General features: G+C 63.1%; 13 protein-coding genes across 13 annotated transcripts; 6 read left to right on the top strand and 7 right to left on the bottom strand.

Annotated features, from left to right (window-relative positions):
- On the top strand, positions 1 to 1,749 carry OT_ostta04g05260 (Tetratricopeptide repeat; the record flags this gene model as incomplete). Its single annotated transcript, XM_022984631.1, has 1 exon — positions 1 to 1,749. A coding segment is annotated over one exon (1,749 nt), but the record flags the coding sequence as incomplete, so codon positions are not given.
- A 66-nt stretch (positions 1,750 to 1,815) lies between these two features.
- Positions 1,816 to 2,940, bottom strand: OT_ostta04g05250 (Ribosomal protein L11 methyltransferase; the record flags this gene model as incomplete). Its single annotated transcript, XM_022984630.1, has 1 exon — positions 1,816 to 2,940. The coding sequence occupies one exon, from the start codon at positions 2,938 to 2,940 to the stop codon at positions 1,816 to 1,818; it is 1,125 nt and encodes a 374-aa protein (XP_022838879.1).
- A 223-nt stretch (positions 2,941 to 3,163) lies between these two features.
- On the bottom strand, positions 3,164 to 4,297 carry OT_ostta04g05240 (Ataxin 2, SM domain; the record flags this gene model as incomplete). Its single annotated transcript, XM_022984629.1, has 1 exon — positions 3,164 to 4,297. One exon carries the CDS (start codon positions 4,295 to 4,297, stop codon positions 3,164 to 3,166), a length of 1,134 nt encoding a protein of 377 aa, XP_022838878.1.
- Positions 4,298 to 4,629: 332 nt separating this feature from the next.
- On the bottom strand, positions 4,630 to 6,348 carry OT_ostta04g05230 (Integrase-like, catalytic core; the record flags this gene model as incomplete). The annotated part of the gene is made up of 1 exon (XM_003079012.2): positions 4,630 to 6,348. The coding sequence occupies one exon, from the start codon at positions 6,346 to 6,348 to the stop codon at positions 4,630 to 4,632; it is 1,719 nt and encodes a 572-aa protein (XP_003079060.2).
- A 145-nt stretch (positions 6,349 to 6,493) lies between these two features.
- On the top strand, positions 6,494 to 9,040 carry OT_ostta04g05220 (Zinc finger, PHD-finger; the record flags this gene model as incomplete). The annotated part of the gene is made up of 1 exon (XM_003079011.2): positions 6,494 to 9,040. The coding sequence occupies one exon, from the start codon at positions 6,494 to 6,496 to the stop codon at positions 9,038 to 9,040; it is 2,547 nt and encodes an 848-aa protein (XP_003079059.2).
- Positions 9,041 to 9,418: 378 nt separating this feature from the next.
- Positions 9,419 to 10,746, top strand: OT_ostta04g05210 (Zinc finger, GRF-type; the record flags this gene model as incomplete). The annotated part of the gene is made up of 2 exons (XM_022984628.1): positions 9,419 to 10,141; positions 10,207 to 10,746. The coding sequence occupies 2 exons, from the start codon at positions 9,419 to 9,421 to the stop codon at positions 10,744 to 10,746; spliced, it is 1,263 nt and encodes a 420-aa protein (XP_022838877.1).
- Positions 10,747 to 10,855: 109 nt separating this feature from the next.
- OT_ostta04g05200 (unnamed product) lies at positions 10,856 to 11,428 on the bottom strand (the record flags this gene model as incomplete). The annotated part of the gene is made up of 1 exon (XM_003079009.2): positions 10,856 to 11,428. The coding sequence occupies one exon, from the start codon at positions 11,426 to 11,428 to the stop codon at positions 10,856 to 10,858; it is 573 nt and encodes a 190-aa protein (XP_003079057.2).
- A 369-nt stretch (positions 11,429 to 11,797) lies between these two features.
- On the top strand, positions 11,798 to 13,093 carry OT_ostta04g05190 (Interphotoreceptor retinol-binding; the record flags this gene model as incomplete). The annotated part of the gene is made up of 1 exon (XM_022984627.1): positions 11,798 to 13,093. The coding sequence occupies one exon, from the start codon at positions 11,798 to 11,800 to the stop codon at positions 13,091 to 13,093; it is 1,296 nt and encodes a 431-aa protein (XP_022838876.1).
- Positions 13,094 to 13,186: 93 nt separating this feature from the next.
- OT_ostta04g05180 (unnamed product) lies at positions 13,187 to 13,771 on the bottom strand (the record flags this gene model as incomplete). The annotated part of the gene is made up of 1 exon (XM_003079007.2): positions 13,187 to 13,771. One exon carries the CDS (start codon positions 13,769 to 13,771, stop codon positions 13,187 to 13,189), a length of 585 nt encoding a protein of 194 aa, XP_003079055.2.
- Positions 13,772 to 13,969: 198 nt separating this feature from the next.
- Positions 13,970 to 14,884, top strand: OT_ostta04g05170 (unnamed product; the record flags this gene model as incomplete). Its single annotated transcript, XM_003079006.2, has 1 exon — positions 13,970 to 14,884. One exon carries the CDS (start codon positions 13,970 to 13,972, stop codon positions 14,882 to 14,884), a length of 915 nt encoding a protein of 304 aa, XP_003079054.2.
- Positions 14,885 to 14,947: 63 nt separating this feature from the next.
- Positions 14,948 to 15,826, bottom strand: OT_ostta04g05160 (unnamed product; the record flags this gene model as incomplete). Its single annotated transcript, XM_003079005.2, has 1 exon — positions 14,948 to 15,826. One exon carries the CDS (start codon positions 15,824 to 15,826, stop codon positions 14,948 to 14,950), a length of 879 nt encoding a protein of 292 aa, XP_003079053.2.
- A 227-nt stretch (positions 15,827 to 16,053) lies between these two features.
- Positions 16,054 to 17,134, top strand: OT_ostta04g05150 (Calcium/calmodulin-dependent/calcium-dependent protein kinase; the record flags this gene model as incomplete). The annotated part of the gene is made up of 2 exons (XM_022984626.1): positions 16,054 to 16,352; positions 16,438 to 17,134. 2 exons carry the CDS (start codon positions 16,054 to 16,056, stop codon positions 17,132 to 17,134), a joined length of 996 nt encoding a protein of 331 aa, XP_022838875.1.
- Positions 17,135 to 17,274: 140 nt separating this feature from the next.
- On the bottom strand, positions 17,275 to 18,867 carry OT_ostta04g05140 (Zinc finger, RING/FYVE/PHD-type; the record flags this gene model as incomplete). The annotated part of the gene is made up of 1 exon (XM_003079003.1): positions 17,275 to 18,867. One exon carries the CDS (start codon positions 18,865 to 18,867, stop codon positions 17,275 to 17,277), a length of 1,593 nt encoding a protein of 530 aa, XP_003079051.1.
- Positions 18,868 to 18,889: the final 22 nt, after the last annotated feature.

Genomic DNA, 18,889 nt, shown 5'->3' with positions numbered 1-18,889 from the left:
GCGCACGAGCGCGGCGCGCGAGACGGACGGCGCGCGTCGAGGGCGAGCGCGTCGATCGCGCGCGACGCTTTGGAGTCGCCGTCGGAGGGGCGAGAGGAGGACGACGCGTCGATGTTCACGGCGAGGATCACGCGAGGGCGGGGGGACGACGTCGAGGCGGTGGACGCGGACGCGGGCGTGGGGGGAGGCACGCGCGGCGCGGCGGACGAGGAGCGGGCGAACGCGTCCGTGGACGCGCCGGCGATCGCGGTGGTGTACGGAGAGGATGATGACGTGGAGGGAAGACGACGGCCGGCGGGATCGACGGCGTCGGCGCGCGAAGTGGCGAGCGAAATCGAGGGAGAAGTTGGGGTCGACGCGCCGGGGAACGGGGTGGAACGGGCGAGAGGTATGCCGGCGAGATTGCGAGCGGGCGGACGCGGAGGGCCGGCGTTGAGCTCGAGCAACGCGCGCGGGCCGCAGTGGCCGGCGAACAGCGCGGCGGATTCGAACACGGCGGCGGTGTCGAGCGATCGAGAGCAGCCTGCGGATTCCACCGAGGCGCAACGGCAGAGCAAGTCGATTGGCGAAGGCGAAGCGGGACGCACCGAGTCCGGGCTCTGCAATAGCGAGGAAGTGGAGGGAGGAGACGTCAAGGCGGCGGGAAGTCTGCTCGCGAGCGAGCGAGGCGCCGTCGGTACGGGAATGGAGGTTGAGTCCAAGCAAATCATATTGCCCTCTCCCACTCCGTGGGATAATCTCGAGCCGTGGGACGTGCCGAGGGAGTCTCTCGTCGAGGCGTCTCTCGAACTCAAGGCGCGGGCGGACGCCTTCAAAAAGTTGGAAAACTTTGGGACGGCTGAGCGCGCGTACGGACACGCGTTACGCTTCATTGATCAGATCGACATGTTCGAGAGCGAGGAGCCGAGTGGATTATCCGAGCGTAACTCTTCATTGAGGTTGGAGTGCCTGCTCCAGGCGAGCGCGTGCGCGTTGCAACGAGCGGATCCCGTAAGAGCGGGCGAACTCGCGGCGCGCGTGATCGCGCGCGAGCCGAACAGCGCGATCGCTCTCAAGGCTCGCGCGATCGCGGCCGTCACGGAAGGTGACTTCGGTACCGCCATCAGTGATTTGACAAAGGCGTTGGAGTTACACCCGCAAGATACGGCTTTGAAGCAAGATCTGGCCGACGTCATCAGCAGACGCGACATGGCCGTCCACGCGCCGAGACGCACCGCCATCGGTGCGTCGCTCATGGGGCCTCCTGGGGCGGTCACTTGGGGGACGATGCCCATGAGTGTTGTGGGCGGCGCCGCATCCAGCGCGCACGGTGGTAAACTATACTCTTATCCGAACGCCGGGTACGTCGCGAGCGGCGGTCTCGGGATGACTCACGAAGTCGAGGGCGAGACGGATGGTGCGATCAGCGCCATGGCAGGAGGCTACGGCGCGTTTCAAGGCCCCGGTGAAAATAATGGTGCCGGAATCAACGCGCAAGCCCTTCTCGACGGAACAAATCTGCTACGTCGCGCCGAGAGTATTTCGCACGCCACCGGCGCCGGCTCGCGCATGGATATGCCGGACATGACTTTCAACCGCGTCGGCGGCACGCCGAGCGTGAGTAAAGGAACGGCAATTTCATTCCAGAAAGGCGCACTGCAGTCGGACGCCTTCATGCTCGGCGATGAGAGCGAGGAAGAGGGAGAGGAGGTGTGCGGTGGTGGCTCGAACACCGCGAAGAACGTGACGGACGAACATGTAGACTCGTAGAACGCTAAAATCGATTCGATACAATTTTGTTTATGCTACACAAAGGGAAAAAGCCGCGAAATAACACTACGCCGGGACGGCGTTGCGCGTACCGTGCACGCACGCCCAGCCGCCCTCTTCGTCTACCGAAAGATTGTCAAAGTGCGTCGAATATTTCGCCACGACGGATGCGCTCTGTTCACCGTGTAGAACTCCACTCAATGCCACCTCTCCGCCTGTTTTGCAATATCGAGCAAAGAGTGGTTCTAGCTCAAGAACCGGTTGAATCAAGATGTTCGCGATGACGACGTCCGCTTGACCGTTTGCGCCTGGTGTTCCCGGATCGGTGCCGTCGCCCAAAAACGTACTCAATCGGTGCTCAACACCGTTCAACTTGGCATTATCCATTGAACTTTGCACCGCTTGTCTCGCAAGATCCACACCGACCGCTCGTTCGGCGCCCAAGAGGAGCGCTCCGATTGCGAGAACACCCGAACCGCACCCAAAGTCGACGACGAGTTCCGTGCGCGCGCGCTGTGAAATCGTCTTCTTGAGCCAGCGAAGGCACAATCGCGTCGTCGGGTGCTCCCCCGTGCCGAACGCGATCCCGGGTTCGAGCATAATGTTCACCGCGCTCTCGTCCACGTCGCTCACCCAATTCGGTACGATGTTCAATCCGCTCGCGACTTCAATCGGCGAGAACGACTCCTTCACCGCCTCCACCCAGTCGTTCGACCGCGCGACGTCGTGCGCGGCGTCGAGTTTTACCCCCAAAATCATCTCCGCCGAGCGCACGGCCTCGACCGCGTGCTCTTTCGTGTCGAAATACGCCGTGAGATCGCACCGCGCCCACACCCGCGCCCGCGCCGCGTCGCTCGCCGCCTCGACGAATGTGTTCGAGCTGAAAATCTCCTCCTCCGACGCCGTCCCTCGGTCCGCGTCCGTCGTGCTCACGCTCGAGGCGCCCATGGAGAGTAAGATATCGGACAGCGCACCCACCGCGCTCCTCGCGACGCGAGCGATGGTGACGTACGGCGCGTCCGAGGCATCGAGCGCGCCGTCCAAAGAGTTGACGTCTCGCCACGACTCCGACGACGACGCGAACGGCGTGGCGGGCGAGCGAGGAGGTGGAGACGATCGCGATGATATCCATCGATATCGAACGATGGATGACGACGCGTGGGCGACGACGCGGGAGACGGTGGCGCGCATGGCGGAGTGAGGGTGAAAACGCGACGCGACGCCGAGCCGTCGAGCCGTCGAGCGTCGGGCTCGAGGGGCGAGAGCGGACGATGGGACGATACGTTTTGTGAGAAGAGACGTTTTATTTCGAGCGAGGATTTCAGCGCGCGCGCGAGTTGGATATCGCGCCGGAAAGACGACGCGCGCGTCGTTCGATTGCGCGTCGAGACGGACCGCCGCGCTCGATGAGCGATCACTTTCCAGCGCCGCCTGAGGGAGGCATTCGGTGGTGCGGGGCGCCCGGATGGCCCGGTGCGCCCATGTCCGACATGCCCGGCATCATGCCCGGCATCATGCCGTGCATTCCGTGCATCTGGTACATCATGTGTCCCGGCATCTGCGGGTATCCCGGATACATGACCATCTGCGGCGCCGCCGGCGGTGCGGCGGGTTTTTTGAACGACGGCACGAACTCTGCAGCCTTGGCGCTGAGAGAGAAAGCCTTGGCGTTGGGGTTGAGTTTGGACTTGGACGGATCCGCCGGCGCGGCGTCCGCCTTGTGCGCAGCCGGTTTCTCCGCGCGCTTCTCCGCGTGCTGAGCCACGGTGCTCGGAACTTTGCCCGATTCCCAAGCGGGTCTCGATGGTGGCGCCGGCGGCGCGGCCGCTTTGCCCGTGCCCAAGACGGACGAGTAACGCTCCTCCTCGTCGTAATCAGCCGTGGCTTTTTGTCCGCGCTCCTCCGCCACGTGAGGATTGTCCGAGATTTGGTTCTGAATCTCGTACGCGATGCGCGCGGCCTCGGCCTCGGAGATCCCGGCGTTTGACTTGTCGATGGACGTCGTGTACACCGTTTCATCGAACTTGGAGTCGACGCCGAAGAGTTGCTTGTTCGCCGCGAACTGATCCCAGGCGGCGCCGCCGTTGGACTTCTTCCCCCAAGCCCCGGCGCCTTGCGATTTCTTCGCCCCGAGCGTCGCCGCTTCCTCCTCCAGCGTCATCGCCCCGCTCCCGTCGTCCGCTTCCGGGGTCCAAGCGACGAGCTCGCGATTCGCCCCCGTGGCGCCTCGAGAGATGCCGCCGTCGGTGAAGTCGTCGTTCATGCGACTCGGTCCCACCGCCAGGTCGCTCATCCCCACGTCTCGCGCTCGCACGCTCGAGATTTCCGACACCTTCACCGTCATAGACTCCACCGGTTTCCCTCGCTGCGCCCGCACGTCGCTTCCCGCGTCGTATTTTTTCCATGCGTACGCGATCGTCCACGCCTCCGCGTCCGCCTTCGCGAGCACCCCCTCGTGCGTCGTCCCGTCCACCGTTCGCACCTCCACGCGGTGTCCGCGCAAGATGTGTCTCGCGAACGCCCCACGCTCGGCGTCCGTGGACGACATCTCGTTTCACCGCGACGCGCGATCGATTCGGTGTCGCCCCGCCGACGCGGAGAAAATGTGTCCGAACGTCGCGTTCGACGACGCCGCCGACGACGACGGGCGACGACGACGACGACGACGACGCCTCGGTGTCGACGACGACGACGACGACGGGAGGCGTGTGAATCGAACGACCGCGCGGTCGCGATTGAAGTCGAGCGGTGATGCGTCAGGGTTGAGACCGCGACGGCGCGGAGAGGCGCGACGCGCGGACGAGGGCGACTCGCGGGCGTGGGCGCGAGGTGCGCGCGAGTGCGTGCGTCGTCTGTGTGATTTCTGAGTGGACTAGGACACTAGGACGCCGCGCGAGCGTCGGTGGATTTGGAGCGGTTGACGTTGGCCATGAGCGACAACGCCGGGGTGACCTTCTCCTGGGCGGTGCGTCTGTCGTAGGTGGACTTTTGCATCGCGCTGGAGTGACCCATGAAGCGAGCGAGCGCCTCGAGCTCGGCGTCGGTGGCGATTCCTTGCGAGCGGACGTGGGTGACGATCATGTCGCGAATCAAGTGCGGATTGGTCTTCTGTCCGGTGATCCTCAGAGCGGTTCGCGAAAACGTGCGACTCAACTCGCTGACGTTCCACGGCGAGCCGTTGGGTCTGGTGAAGACGAAATCGTGCGTGGGCTCGAGCGCGCGACGGTGAACGGCGAGCCAGCTCTCCAACGCCGGGTACACGCGCGAGTCTATGACGAGCGCGGGACGCTCGCCGTAGGCGCCGCCCGTCTTGTAGTCATCCGGACCGTGACGCACCATCCACAGTCCCGAAGACGCGTCGTGAAAGAGCGTTTTGTTCAGCTGAAGCTCACGCAGCGTGCGCTGACGATCGGGAATGCACGCCAAAATGGCGAACAGTAAATATCGCTGCACGCTCGTCGCGATTTCTCGTTCGGAGCGCTCCTTGCCGTTGGCGTCGAGCGGGGCGCACTCGAGCTTGAGATGCTCGACGAGCGCCAGGTATTGGTCCCACTCGAGCCATTTTCGATCATCGTCGGCGGCGTGCGGAGCGTTCTTCGCCCGATCTCGCGCAGAACGCTGTACTCGAATGAGCTCCTGCACGCACGGTGGAGCGATGCCGTCGTCGTCGACGTGGTCGTGCACCCACTTCGCGAGCGCCACGAGCGAGCGCAGTTGGAAGTCCTCCGTCGTCGACTTGATGCGCCGTTCGTCGCTGAGCCACTGGACGTACTCGATCGCGTACGTCGCCCCGGCGCTCTCACGCGTTGGAAACGCGTCGCGTAATCCCACTCCAGGCTTCAAGATCACCGCACCCTCGTCACTCAGCGTCGCAAACTCTCTCCTGTGCTCGGACTCCCTCGCGAGCCAACCGAGAAACTGTTTCGCCACGGCGACGTGATTCATCGCCGTGCGCTCGCGCACGGGCGCTCGTCCACCGCCGACGCGTCTGCTCGTCAAATCTCGCACCATCCGATCCAATTCCCTTCGTAAACCACTCGTGATCTCGTCTCCGCGAAGACTAAACGGTTTCATCCGCGTGCGTTGCGTCACGCGCACGTCCGCCAAACGCCCGCCCGCTTCGCGCGCCACCACCGGCACCCGCGCGCCGCGTCCCGGAAGCTCCCCACCGACCCACCCATCACCATCAATCGTCGTCGCCGTCGCCCGCGTCCCACGATCGTCCCGCATCGAGCCGTCGGCATCGTCCGCCGCCTCGCGCGCGAACGCCTCGCCGAACGCCGCGTACAATCGTCCCGGCACCCCGACCACCCTCGCCTCCTCCGCCCCCATCCCTCGCACGTCATCGACGGTTTCGAACCAGTGCGTCTTCAGCGCGCGCGTGACCTCGATCGCGTCCGTTCGCGTGCGTCCGATGGCGACGCACGCGGTCGCGACGAATGTCATTAATTCACACTCATCGCCATCATCGCTCGAGCCATCATCGATGGTCTCCATCGCCCGCGCGCGCGCGCCCACGCGCGGCCGCGCATGGGGCGCCACGCGCGCGCGCGCGTGCCTCGGAGCGCACGCGCGCGTCGACGCGGACGCGGACGCCATCGCGGCGCGGCGGCGTGTGCATCACAGCTGTCGACACATTTAAGTTTAAATCCATAATCACATCATCGCGTCGGCACATCCCCGCGCCCGCGCGAGGGCGTTTGGCGCGATGTCGGGACGTCGATCGACCCGACGCGCGACCGCGATGGGGCTCGGGACGGGGCGCAGGGACGGGAGCGACGCGCGTGGGACGGAGACGATGAAGATCTTTGCCACCGAGGATGGGTCGAGGCCGACGGGAAGAAAACGCGGACGAGACGACCGCACGGCGGCGAAAACGGCCGAGGGAGGGGCGCGGGGGAAGAAGAAAAAGAAGCGGTACGATGCGGCGTTCGCGGCGGTGTTGGCGCGACGATCGGGGACGGAGGTGGCGACGGCGGCGGCGGCGGAGGAGACGCGGGCGGAGACGCGGGCGGAGCGCGGAGACGCGCGGGCGAAGACGACGAACGGGACGAAGCGAGGGGGGAAGGGAGGGGGAGGGACGAAGGCGTCGCTCGTCGTCGTTGAACCGGACGCGATGGCGTCGGAGAAGGGGAAAAAGGGGGGGAAGAAGTCGAACGCGTCGGCGCCGCCGCCGAAGCGCACGTATTGGAAAAAGGTAAATCTTGACGGTGAGATTTTCGCCGTCGGTGATAGCGCGTACGTCGTGAACAGTAAGACGGAGGACTTCGACGAGGACGAGGACGCGCTTTGTATGGTGTGTCGCGATCCGGTGGATGATGATCGCGTCATGCTCGAGTGCGACATGTGTTTGACGGGTTGGCACATGTGCTGTCTGAGGCCGCCGCTGACGAACGTGCCAGAGAGCGATTGGAGCTGTCCGCTGTGCACGCGCGAAAGCACGTCGGTGAGCGCTATGCCGCAGCTCCAGAACACGTCGCGATCGGCGTGCGGCGAGTTCTTGGCCGGGCGCATGCTCTTGGCGCGCATAGAGCACATTTGGGAAGAGAACGGCACGTATCAGTACGCGGCGCGATGGTACACACTGCCGGAGGATACGCACATGGGTCGTCAGCCGATGCAACATAGGCGAGAGGTGTTCTTGTCCCACACTGTCGATGTCAACGCCGTTGATTCTTTGTTTCGCGTCGCGAAAGTTTGCACCCCGCAAGAGTTTCGCGACGAGGAGGGTAATGGGAACGACACGTACGTGTGCGAGTACACCTACGACGAAGCGTTCCAAAGGTTTAAACGTCGCGGAGAGTGGGGCGAAGAGGATGATTTCAGCGACGATGAACGCTTCGATAACGAGTTGAATTGGAACGACGACGACGAAGACTGGGATGCGAAACGCGCGGACCCCAAAAAGGGATCAAAAAAAGGTCAGCGAAGCGCGCTGACGGCGATGAAACGCGCCAAGGACATGGCAGCAAGCTTGGAGATAGCTGGATTCGGTGGGAGTGCGCTGGGTCGAGGGCGAAAGCATCCCGCGACGGTGTTCGGTGGCGTTCGGGCCGTCTTATCGTTGGCATCAACGCCGGCGACGCTGCCGTGTCGAGAGAATGAACGCAAGCAAGTGTATGACTTTGTTCTCGAAGCCATCATGGCTGGTCCTAACAGCACGGGAAAGTGCCTGTACATTTCTGGCGTTCCCGGTACCGGTAAAACCGCCACAGTGCGAGAGATCGCTCGCGTTCTTCGCTCACAGGCGAGAACGCATGCGATTCCAAAGTTCAACTACATCGAGCTCAACGCACTTCGCTTGCAAACGCCCAAGCACGCGTACAGCACAATCGCGGAGGAGTTGATGGGGCAACGCTTCAGCCCGGAGAAGGGCTGCATGGTCTTGGACAAAAGGTTCAAGGAGGGTAAGGGCAGCGACGGCAGGGTGACGGTACTGGTCGTCGACGAGCTCGATTTGCTCGTCACGCACAAGCAAGATGTGCTGTACAATATTTTCGATTGGCCGACGCACAAGAAGAGTCGACTCGTCGTGATTGGCATCGCGAACACGCTCGATGTGCCAGAGCGCATGCTTCCACGCATCGCCTCGCGTTTGGGAAGCAACAGAGTGTCATTCGCACCGTACACGTGGGATCAACTGAAAACTATAGTCACATCGCGTCTAGAGAGCGTGGAGGGATGCAGCGACGCCTTTGCGACGTCGACGCTTGACTTGATTTGCAGAAAGGTTGCATCCGTGAACGGCGACGCGCGGCGAGCCCTGGAGCTCGCACGACGCGCCGCCGAAGTAGCCGAGGCGAGAATCAACGTCGAAAAAGTGACGAATATTTCACAACCGATCACCGTGAGCAACGGCGGGGCGGACGCTCGCGCCAAGGCTCGGAACGAAAAGGTTACCATGGACGACGTGCGTCAGGCTCAGAGCGAAATGTTTGATGGGCCGCACATGAAACTCATCCACGCCGCGAGTTTCTACGAGCGCATGTTTCTCATCGCCCTCGCGAAAGAGATCCAGCGCTCTGGGACGCAGACGGTCACCATGGGAGGCGTCATGGAGATGCTCAGATTGATTTGCAAGAGTCCCAAGGTGAGCGTTCCCGAGCCTCCGATTGGGAGCGGCGTGCGCATCGCCTCTCGGCTTCGCTCCACCCACCTCATCATGACCGACGCTTCCACCTCTCGTAACTTACAGCAGGTATCCCTGAGTATTCCAGTCGCCGACATCACCTTCGCCTTGGTCGAAAACTGCGAGAACAGCGACATGCCGTGGTGCAAAGATATTTTGTAACGCATCCACCGACGAAACCCGGCACCTCTGGCGCCCGCCGCGCCGTCCCCGCACACGCGCGCGCGCATGTTCGCCTGATCGATGTCCCTCGAGCGCGCCATCGCGCGCGACCCCTTCGACGCGTTCCCGACGCCGTGGACCACGCGCGAGGCGAGCGACGACGGCGACGCCCGTCGCGAGACACACGCACGCGCACGGCGACGAAGTGTGATCGCCTCATGGAACGTCGGTCTCCGAGGCTGGCGAGCGATGACGGACGCGTCGCGCTCGCGCGCGCGCGCGGTGGACGCGCACGGACAGACGCGATCGGTGCCGAGGCGTGGGACCCTGCGCGCGCTGGGGGCGGACGTGCGCGTGGCGTGCGTGCAAGAGACGAAGATGTCGCGCTTGGACTTTGAGCGACGCGGACGCGAAGCGGATTGGGACTGCGCGCACAGCGCGTGCGATGCGAGGGATAAACGGTCGGGATACTCGGGTGTGGCTATATACTGGCGATCGAGGGAGACGTGTCCGGTGGCGATCGAGGAGGGTGTGTGCGGGACGCGGACAAAGGCGGAGAGCGCGATTTGGCCGAACGAACGACCGCCCTTGGTGGACGAAGATTACGCACGGGCGAAGGCGTTGGACGACGAAGGCAGAGCGATCTGGGCCGATTTCGGGGAATTTGTTTTGTGTAATCTCTACGCGCCGACGACGTACGGCGCGGTGGATGAGAAGGTTGCGGAACGAATTGATTTCAAGAGAGATTTCTTGCGCGCGCTCGAGGAACGGCTCACGTCGCTGCGCTCCCGTGGTCGCCGCGTCATCATGTGCGGGGACTGGAATATCGCACCCAACTGGAAACTCGATCGCGCGCACGACGATCCGCGCGCCGTTGAGCCGAAGAATGAATCTCGAGAGTGGTTGACTCGCGTGCTAGGTCAAGACGGCATGTGCGACGTATTCCGCGAAGTGCACCCGAACGTCAAAGCGTTCACATGTTGGAACGTAGCGAGCGGCGCGCAAATTAACGATTACGGATCGAGGATCGATTATTTCCTTTGCGACAGAGACACCCTCGGGCACGTCCAAGGCGTGGGCGTGGCGCAAAATTCGAAGGGAGCGACCACGCGCCGATTTTTCTTGATTTGGATGACGCCATGTGGCGCGAACGCACGGCGCATCAGCAACCGCCTCCGTTGGCGATGTCAGTGCTTTACCCGGGTCGCCAGACGACGGTTATCGACCACTTTGCTCCGTCGAAGGTGAGCGGAACCACTGGAATCTCCACACTGGATGCCGAGGACATATCGAAATCCCGAGCGCTGAAACGCGCCCCTGAACCGCCGAAACGAAAGGTTGCCGAAACGACGTTGAAAGACTTCTTCACCGTCAAGTCGTCGAAAAAGAAAATGAACGAACCCGTCACGCCCGGCGAGTCAAAGTCTGTTGACGCAGAAGTGAATGATCCCGACGTGGAAACGACCGTGAAGAAGGTTAACGACTACGACGCGCAAGCGGCGCTTTGGTCAAACACGCTCGCCAAGATGGCTCCGCCCAAGTGCGCGGGACACGGCGAGACGTGCAAAGTCCGCGTCGTGAAGAAGCGCGAAAGTCCACACTTTGCTCGCGTCTTCTTCTGTTGTCCCCGGCCGGCTGGTCCGCGCACGAATCCTGCCTGCGACTGCGGATTCTTCGCTTGGCGCGACGATCGACGAAGCAAGTGACGCGGAGAGCGCGACGGGAGATGTGCGCGAACGGTATATTAGAGTATTAGAAGGACCGCTACCGGTACCGGTAGATGTATTTTTAGCGAGTTAGACAAACGCACGGATGTCAATCGCTCTTCACTCTCTCTCGCGCGGGCGTTTTGTTGACGACGCGAGAGCTCAACAACCCGCTCGCGACGAAAACCGACGTTCCGACGACGTGCGCCGTCTCCCACACGCACCCCCCCGCTTCGGCCATGACGGTCGAGTACACGACAACGATCGCCGCGAGCAATCCGAACGGTCCGATGTCACCCAACACGAGCTGTTTCACCGCGCCCACCGTCGCCAGGGCGCATCCAAAGCTCAAATCGATCGTCTGCGAGTTCCCCGCCGCCTCGTGCATCTGCGCCGCCTTTCGCATCGCTCGCGCCGAGACGTCCACGAACAAATCTCCCGTCGTTCCCGGGAGCACCGCGCGCACCAACCGCGCCGGGGCGTAGAGAATCGTCAGCGCGCGCGCCGCGCCGTCGCTCAGGCGAGTGAATTCTCCCATGCGGTACATGGACACCAACGCCGCGACGCCGTCGACGGGGACGAACGCGTCGACGTGCGCGTGGGTTCGGAACAACGGCGCGCCCGCGAGGACGCACAGGGCGAACGCGCGGGCGAACACGACGGGGGCGACGCGAGGAAACATGTCGATTCGATGCACCGCGTCGCACACTGCCGCGCGCGCGACGCGCTCGGGGAACGACGATGCGGTTTCGATCGCCCGGCGCGCGCGCGATCGCGCCGCCGACGCCGCGCGCGCCGAACGCGCGGCGGGGCGTCGTCCGGGGCGCGACGGCGACGCGATCGATGACGCGGACGATCGCTCGAGGTGCGATCGCGTTCGTCCACGCGTGCGTTCGCGCGCGCGGGCGAGGGCGACGACGGCGCGCGTTCGCGAGGACGCGTGACGATGGGCGCGCGGTGGGGGGGCGAGACGGGCGCGCGCGCGTTCGCGCCGGGGTGTCTCGCGTGCGCGTGCGCGGCGTTCGCGGTGTTCGTCTCGCCGGAGGCGACGATGGCGGACGCGCGCGGTCGCGACGGCGACGGCGCGCGTGAGGTGGTGGAAAACACGCGCGCGGCGCACGGGGAGGTGGCGAGCGAGAGCGCGGTGACGGATGGGGAGATTTTGGAGGAGGCGTGGGGGTTGGTGAATGAAAATTTTTTGCCGGCGCGAAAGTCCGAGTCGGACGGATTCGATCGCGCGGCGTGGGAAGCGTTGCGGGCTGAACACGAGGCGAATCCGCCGAAGATGAGAGAGGAGGCGTATGAGATGATCCGTTCGATGCTCGGGACGCTTGGTGATAAATTTACGCGCTTCATCGAGCCGGAGCGATTCAACTCGATGTTAAAATACGACATCACGGGCGTCGGGTTGAACATCGCCGAGGACGCGGCGGATCCAGAGCGTGTGCGCGTGTTAGGAATGGTGCTCGATTCGAGCGCCATGAAGGCGGGCGTGGAGCAAGACGACGAGATCGTCTCCGTGAACGGCGAACGCGTGCGCGGTTTGAGCGCGTTTCAGGTTTCGTCTCTCATCCAAGAGGCCGAGGGGAAGACGATCGATCTCACGATCGCGCGCAAGGGGGAGAATGCGCCGAGAACGCTCTCTCTCGCGCGCGACGGTGGTTTTGAGGCGCCAAAGAGTCCGGTGAGTATGCGACTCGAAGGCGGACACGTCGGTTACATTCGTCTGCGCGAGTTCAACTCGCTCGCCGAGCGCGATATCGCTCGAGCGATCGGTGAGCTGAAAAAGCAAGGCGCGGACGCGTACATATTAGACTTGCGGGATAACCCTGGTGGGCTGGTGCAGGCTGGCGTCGAGATCGCTCGACTGTTCTTACCCTCCGATTCGACCATCGCGTACACGGAGGGACGCGTCGTCGCCGGGGGCGTCAAACGCGATACGGACGTCTCAGCGACAAAGCGAGCGCGAAACGGTTCCGCGGATGCGGTTCCAACCAAGCTCAAGGCGATCAAGGCGAACAAAAATGGTCCCGTGGTGCCCGCCGATGTTCCGCTCGTAGTTCTCGTGAACAGCCGTAGCGCCTCGGCGAGCGAAATCTTAACTGGAGCGCTCAAGGATAACTGCAGGGCCACGGTGGTCGGAAGTCGCACGTACGGCAAGGGTTTGATTCAAAGCGTCTACGAGCTCAGCGATCTGAGCGGGATGGTGCTCACGGTCGGTAAGTACGTCACCCCGTCTCTCGTGGACATTGACCAGACGGGCATCACGCCAAACTTTGTCATGTTCCCGGGATTCGACGCCGCGGCGAAGGAAATCGGCGCGTGCAAAGTGCCACCGAAGTATTGATGCGTCGGCGTAGCGCTCGCTGCTCTAACGATGTAATTTACAACGCTCTCTAGATAGCCTCCACGACGAAGAACGCGACGGCGACGCGCGTCCTCACGCGCGAGTGAACCAGGCGACAATCGGCGCGCACACCCGCCGCACGGACGCCGGCGCGCGACTGTAAATCTTCTCATTCAACATTCCCCACACCTCTCTGTGATAAAACGCCGTATCGTGCGCGGTGAACTTGATTCGAAACACCGTGTTATCTCTGCAATGATACCTCGCGCGCAACCACGCGATCCACGCGAAGAGTCGACTGAAACTTCTCCTCGGCGTCGCCGTCTCCATCAAAACCATCGTCGCCGCCGAGATCTCCAACGCCGCGCACAGGACGAGCGCAAACGCCATGTTCTCCTGCGCCTTCTCGAACGCGTTCGCCAATCCGAGTGTCCGCCACGCCGACTTTTCATTCGCGTCGCCTCGCGTCGTCGCGTCCACGCGCGCCGCCGCTTGATACGCCGACAGCACGACCAACGGCGTCACCGCCGGCGCGCTCGCGCTCGGTCGCGGCGAGGTCAAGATCAAGACACCGTAGACGACGTATTGAAATCCATTCGTCGTCGTTTGCGCCGCCATCGCGCGCGCCAACGCTCGAAAATCTTTCCTTTGCACCATCGGCCAGAGCGTGTACGCCATTCTGTACACCAACGCAGCTTGCGCGCTCACGATCGAGATCGAGAGCGCGTCTCCCGCGCGCGCGCCGAGCGTCGACCGCGGCGCGAGCGCGCCCGCGAGCGCGACGACGCCGCTCACGCAGGAGACGACGCACGCGATGAAGATGACGGTCGCGCGCATGACTGTGCCGCATTCGATGGGCGCGTCAGTGCGCGACGCATGGCGGTCACGCGCGCGATCGCGCGTCGCTCGCGCGGGCGCGCGGGCGCGGTCGCGCTCGTCCTCGTCCTCGTCGTCGCGCTCGCGAGACAGCGGGCGTCGTTCGCGTCGACGACGACGATGACGCCGTCGAACGATGGATCCTTCGTGGACGACCGCGGGACGCGCGTGCGGGCGCCGCCGTCGCCGACGTCCGTGGTCCCGAACGCGCTCGAACGTCTTCGTGCGCGCGGGGGGGCGGGCGAGGGTGGAGGCGTGGACGTGGATGAGGACGCGACGCGCGCGGCGCGCGCGGCGGCGGCGCGGGCGGGGAAGCGACGACGCGGGATCGAGTTCGCGTGTGGGAACTGTGCGTTGGAGCTCGACGCGAGAGGGAAGTACTCGCTCATGGGGATTATTCCGAGAGCGGATCGCGCGACGGAGGATGGGAAGCGGGCGCTGGCGGCGGGCGCGGCCGTGGCGGCGCCGCTGCGCGCGGTGCCGTTCAAGCGGGCGCGATTCGATTACGTCGTCATGCTCGAGACGTTTGAAAAGATTAACGCGCGAGTGAGTGGGGAGATCGTTGATCCGGTGATTAATGAGGCGACGCGGGTGGCGAAGAAAGGGGCGATCATGGTGTTCGCCAAGCGCGCGGGCTCCGATCGAGCCCGCGGGTGGTGGATGGATACGTTTTGCGCGCACGGTTGGGCAGAGGATACCAAGTTGTACTCCAAAATTGTCCCGATAGATGTCCGAAGGCGGGGTAACGTCTTCGTTCTCCGACGGTTGAAGCGCGTCAAGATGGAAAAGTGTCGGTGCTCGGCGCCAGAGGGCGCGGACGCGAAAGATTATTGCGGCGCCCCGGGTCGACCGAACGCTCAAAGCGAGGTTCGCGAGTATTGGCGATCGATTAAACGTCCGCGTTCGTTCGCATGATGATTTTTCTCATCGGTATAGAAATATTTGTTACAAAAGTGCGCGCTACGAATTCCAGCGCCTCTACGCCGAGGTCGCGACCAACCGCATCATGTCGAGCTGTCGAAGCAGCTCGCGCCCGTTCGGCGGAACGAGGCGAAGGACGTAAAAGAATCTAGCCACCAATCGAGCGATATAGCTCGATATGACGATGGAAATGAGAGGCAACACGCGCGCGGTGACATCCGGAAACATGAAAAGATTCGCCACTCGCCACGCGACGCCTATGACGCAAAACGCCAAGTACGCGGCGACGAGCGACGGATTGTACGTCTTCGACCCGGCGTATCCACACAGAGGCCCGAGCACGAGCGCGATGATCGCCCTGTATCCTAAAAGCGAGTACAGGACGCAAAACACGACGTCAACGAGCGCGAATAACCGCGTCACTCGACTCAGCTGTCTCGCGTACGCGAGCGTCTCCAAATCCACCGGCAGCGCTCCGCTCGGCGTCCCGAGCTCCATCGCGATCTCACGCTCGAGCCGCTCTCGCGTGAATTCCTCTCCACTTCCCCAAACGAGCGTCGAGAACTCAAACACCCCACCCCCCGGGCTCCGCACCATGGTCGTCCGCGCGCGCGTCGCGTCCGCCACCGGCGTGCCCACCGCCGGCGGCGTCTCGTGCGTGCGCGCCTCCACCCTCGGCATCGTCCGCGGAATCGGCGCGCCCGCCCGCGTGTTCGGCGACGCGAACACGACCGCGGACCCGTGCTCTTGCGTCGTCACCGCGTCGCCGCGCACCGCGCGCGCCGGTTGCAAAAATCCATCATCCGCGGCATCCACCGCGATCCCGATCACGGCGTCCACGGCGTTCGCGTCGTCGCGCGCGCGCGCGTCCGCGTCCCGCGCGTCCGGCACCGCGCCCTTCGTCGTCGTCGCCTCGTCGTCGTCGTCGTCGCGCATCGCGAGATGGCGATGCGATCGCCCATCGCTCCGTGGTCTCGGACGAACGAACGCGCGACCGCGCGGCGTGACACCGCGACGACGACGACGACGGCGACGACGGACGGAGCGCGCGCGCGCGTCTCGCGCGCGCGGGCGAGGACGCGGGCGGGCGAGGACGGGGGCGACGACGCGGGCGAGGGACGGGCGAGGGACGGAGGGACGTGAATCGTCGTTTTTCCGAGACGATGCGATCGTCGTCGACGTCGCGACGGGCGGCGAACGACCTCGCGCGAGGCACCGCGCTCGGGACGCACGGACGATACGAGATCGTGGAGATGATCAATCGAGGTGGGACCGCGGTGGTGTACAGAGGAATCGATAGGGAGAAGGGTGGGGGGGAGATCGCGCTGAAGTGCATCGACGTGTCGAGCGACGCGCGCGTCGTCGTCCCTCTGGCGGCGGTGAAGCGAGAGATTAAGTACGCGACGCGGTTGATGGGTGGGAACGGGTCCAACGCGGGGGTTCCCGGGGTCGTGCGTTTGTTGTGCGTCGAGACGCGCGCGCGATGCGCGTTGGGCGTTCGCGTCGATTCAATCGCCGACTGACGGGCGACGCGCGTCGATTCGTAGAAACGTGGTGAATCACGGCGAGGACGTGCTCGTGCTCGTTTTCGAACTCGCAAAGGGTGTCGACGCGCTGGATTACATCAACCAACACGGTGGTCGTCTGGATGAGGACGAGGCGCGTCGGTTATTCGCGCAGCTCGTCGAGGCGGTTCGAGCCATTCACGATCTCGGATTTTGTCATCGCGACGTCAAACCAGAGAACGCGATCGTGTGCGAGGACGGGAATTTACGATTGATCGACTTCGGTCTCGCGAAAGGGCTCGAGAGCGCGAAGACGCGAGCCGTGGGCACGCCCGATTACATGTCACCAGAGCTGCTCGACAAACTCGATCGCGACGGCAAGGCGCGCACGGAGAAGTACGACGCGGCGGCGTGCGACGTTTGGAGCAGTGGCGTTTTTCTTTTCATCATGCTTACCGGTCGGTACCCATTCCAAGACCCGAATCGTCCGAATAACGTCAAGGCGACGTTGCAAAATATTGTGAAAGGAAACGTTGCGCCACTGCGGGTCGACGTCTCGGATGATGTTCGCGACTTACTTCGATGCATGCTCACGCCGGATCCGAGGAAACGAATCACTTTGAAACAGGTCGCGAAACACCCGTGGCTCAGTGGATCCTTGGGGCGACGTAAGAAGCCCAGCCTTGTGGACCGTTTGAAACAGTCTTTTACGTTTCGTCGCGCCACGACGTCGGATTGAAATTGGGAAGAGCGCTTCGGTTCACACAAAAATGCTTTAAAAGAGCTGCTAGTGGTCCGGTACAGGTGCAATACAAGATTTGATCAAACGCAAGATATAATGAAACATAATGAACGCCGATACGCGCAGTGTCCCGCGATCTACACGATCGATGACGTGTCGCGATGATGCCATCCACGCGCGTTGCCGTCCTCACGTCGTCGTGCTTCGACTGCGAGGTCGTCGAGCGCCCGGGAAGGGACAACCACCACCGTCATTTGCGGTAGTTGCGACTGTGGCACGTAGGTGGCGTACTCTCCACCGAGAGACGTAAGTTCGATGGACCTCTCTGGGGTCTGCGGGGTCATCCCCGGAGCCGGCGCAGAGTCTTGCGAAGTTGACTCGCCTATTACTGACGTGCGGCATATCGGGCAAGTGCAACTTCCGCGCAACCAAAGATCAGCGCACTCCTTGTGGAACAAGTGCTTGCAGGAAGGGAGTCGTCTCAGTTCCTCACCGTTCGTGTAATCGTCCAAACAAATCGTACACGTCGGATCGTGCCCCTCGGACTCTATCACCTCCTTCAAGACGGGGTCAAACTTCACGATCGGGAGCGCCTGAACGACTTCTTCCGGCGTGCCAGTCTGCTGACCTCTCGTGCCGTCCTGAAACGCGAGCTGGGTCATCCGTTGTTCTCTAAAACGCCTAAGTTGACGGCGCTGGAAGAAACGCCTGATGGTCATGACGACCATGCAAAAACTCACACATATAAACAAAACAAAAGCCATGGACATCAAGTTTGGCGGTTCGCGCTGGGAGTACCAGGATGCCCTGGTGACTTGTATGGTAAAGTCGACGTTTGCGCCCGACGGTAGATCTCTGTTGTAAATCGCGAAGTAATATCTCACGTCTGACATGACGTTCTTCAACGACAGCGTCGTGACTCCGTTGCTAAGGAATCTCTGATAGTAGTAGTCGTAGTCGACCAGCGTCGGCTCTGATTGCACCTTTATCAGCAGCAACGGATCGCCGCCAACGCCACGCCAATTGAACGAAATCTCCACCCCGTCACCAGAGTATCTATAAATTCCCGACAAATCGTACGAACCGTACCAAAACTTTCCCGGCTCGAGCGATATGACTGGAGTCGCGCTCGTGGCGGTCCCGTAGTGGCGATACATATCGCGACACGCGTTCCCGAACGGCGCGAGCGAGCCCGCCACGCCCGCGAAAGGCGTCGACGAGCACGCGCACTTCGTATCATCCCCACTCGCGGACCCACTGTTCACGCACTCGCCGTTATTCGAACAGTCGTACGGACAGAGCGGCCCCCCCGACGTCTGCGCCCCCGAGCGCGCCGTGAGCTTGAATTCCGCGTCGCCGTACGCCCCCGCGACCAACTCCGCCTTCACTCGCACGTCGTACCATCCCGCGCGCATCCCTATAAACTTCATCGATCGATAATTCCCCGCCAATCCAAACATCCCGTACGCGATGTTCTCCCCCGCGCTCCCGCGCGTCGGGACGTCGCCGTACCGTCCCTCCCCGTCCGGGACGCGATACGCCCCAACCTGACGCCTGTACCACTCCTCTTCCCCGCTCCCGCGTTCGACGTACACCATCGGGTAATTCGCCACGCGTTCGAGTTCGAACACCACGTCCGCGCCGTCATCGCGCAGGGTGAAGTTCATTCGCACGTCCGCCCCTCGCGGCACCGTCATCGTCACCGGGGTCCCGAGCTCGAGCGTCGTCATCGCCCGCGCGCGCGCGATCGCG

Source organism: Ostreococcus tauri (assembly GCF_000214015.3).
Source record: "Ostreococcus tauri WGS project CAID00000000 data, contig chromosome 04, whole genome shotgun sequence".
NCBI classification, from domain to species: Eukaryota; Viridiplantae; Chlorophyta; class Mamiellophyceae; order Mamiellales; family Bathycoccaceae; genus Ostreococcus; species Ostreococcus tauri.
Note: the sequence above shows the minus strand (reverse complement) of the source record. Positions and strands in the feature narration are given on the sequence as shown.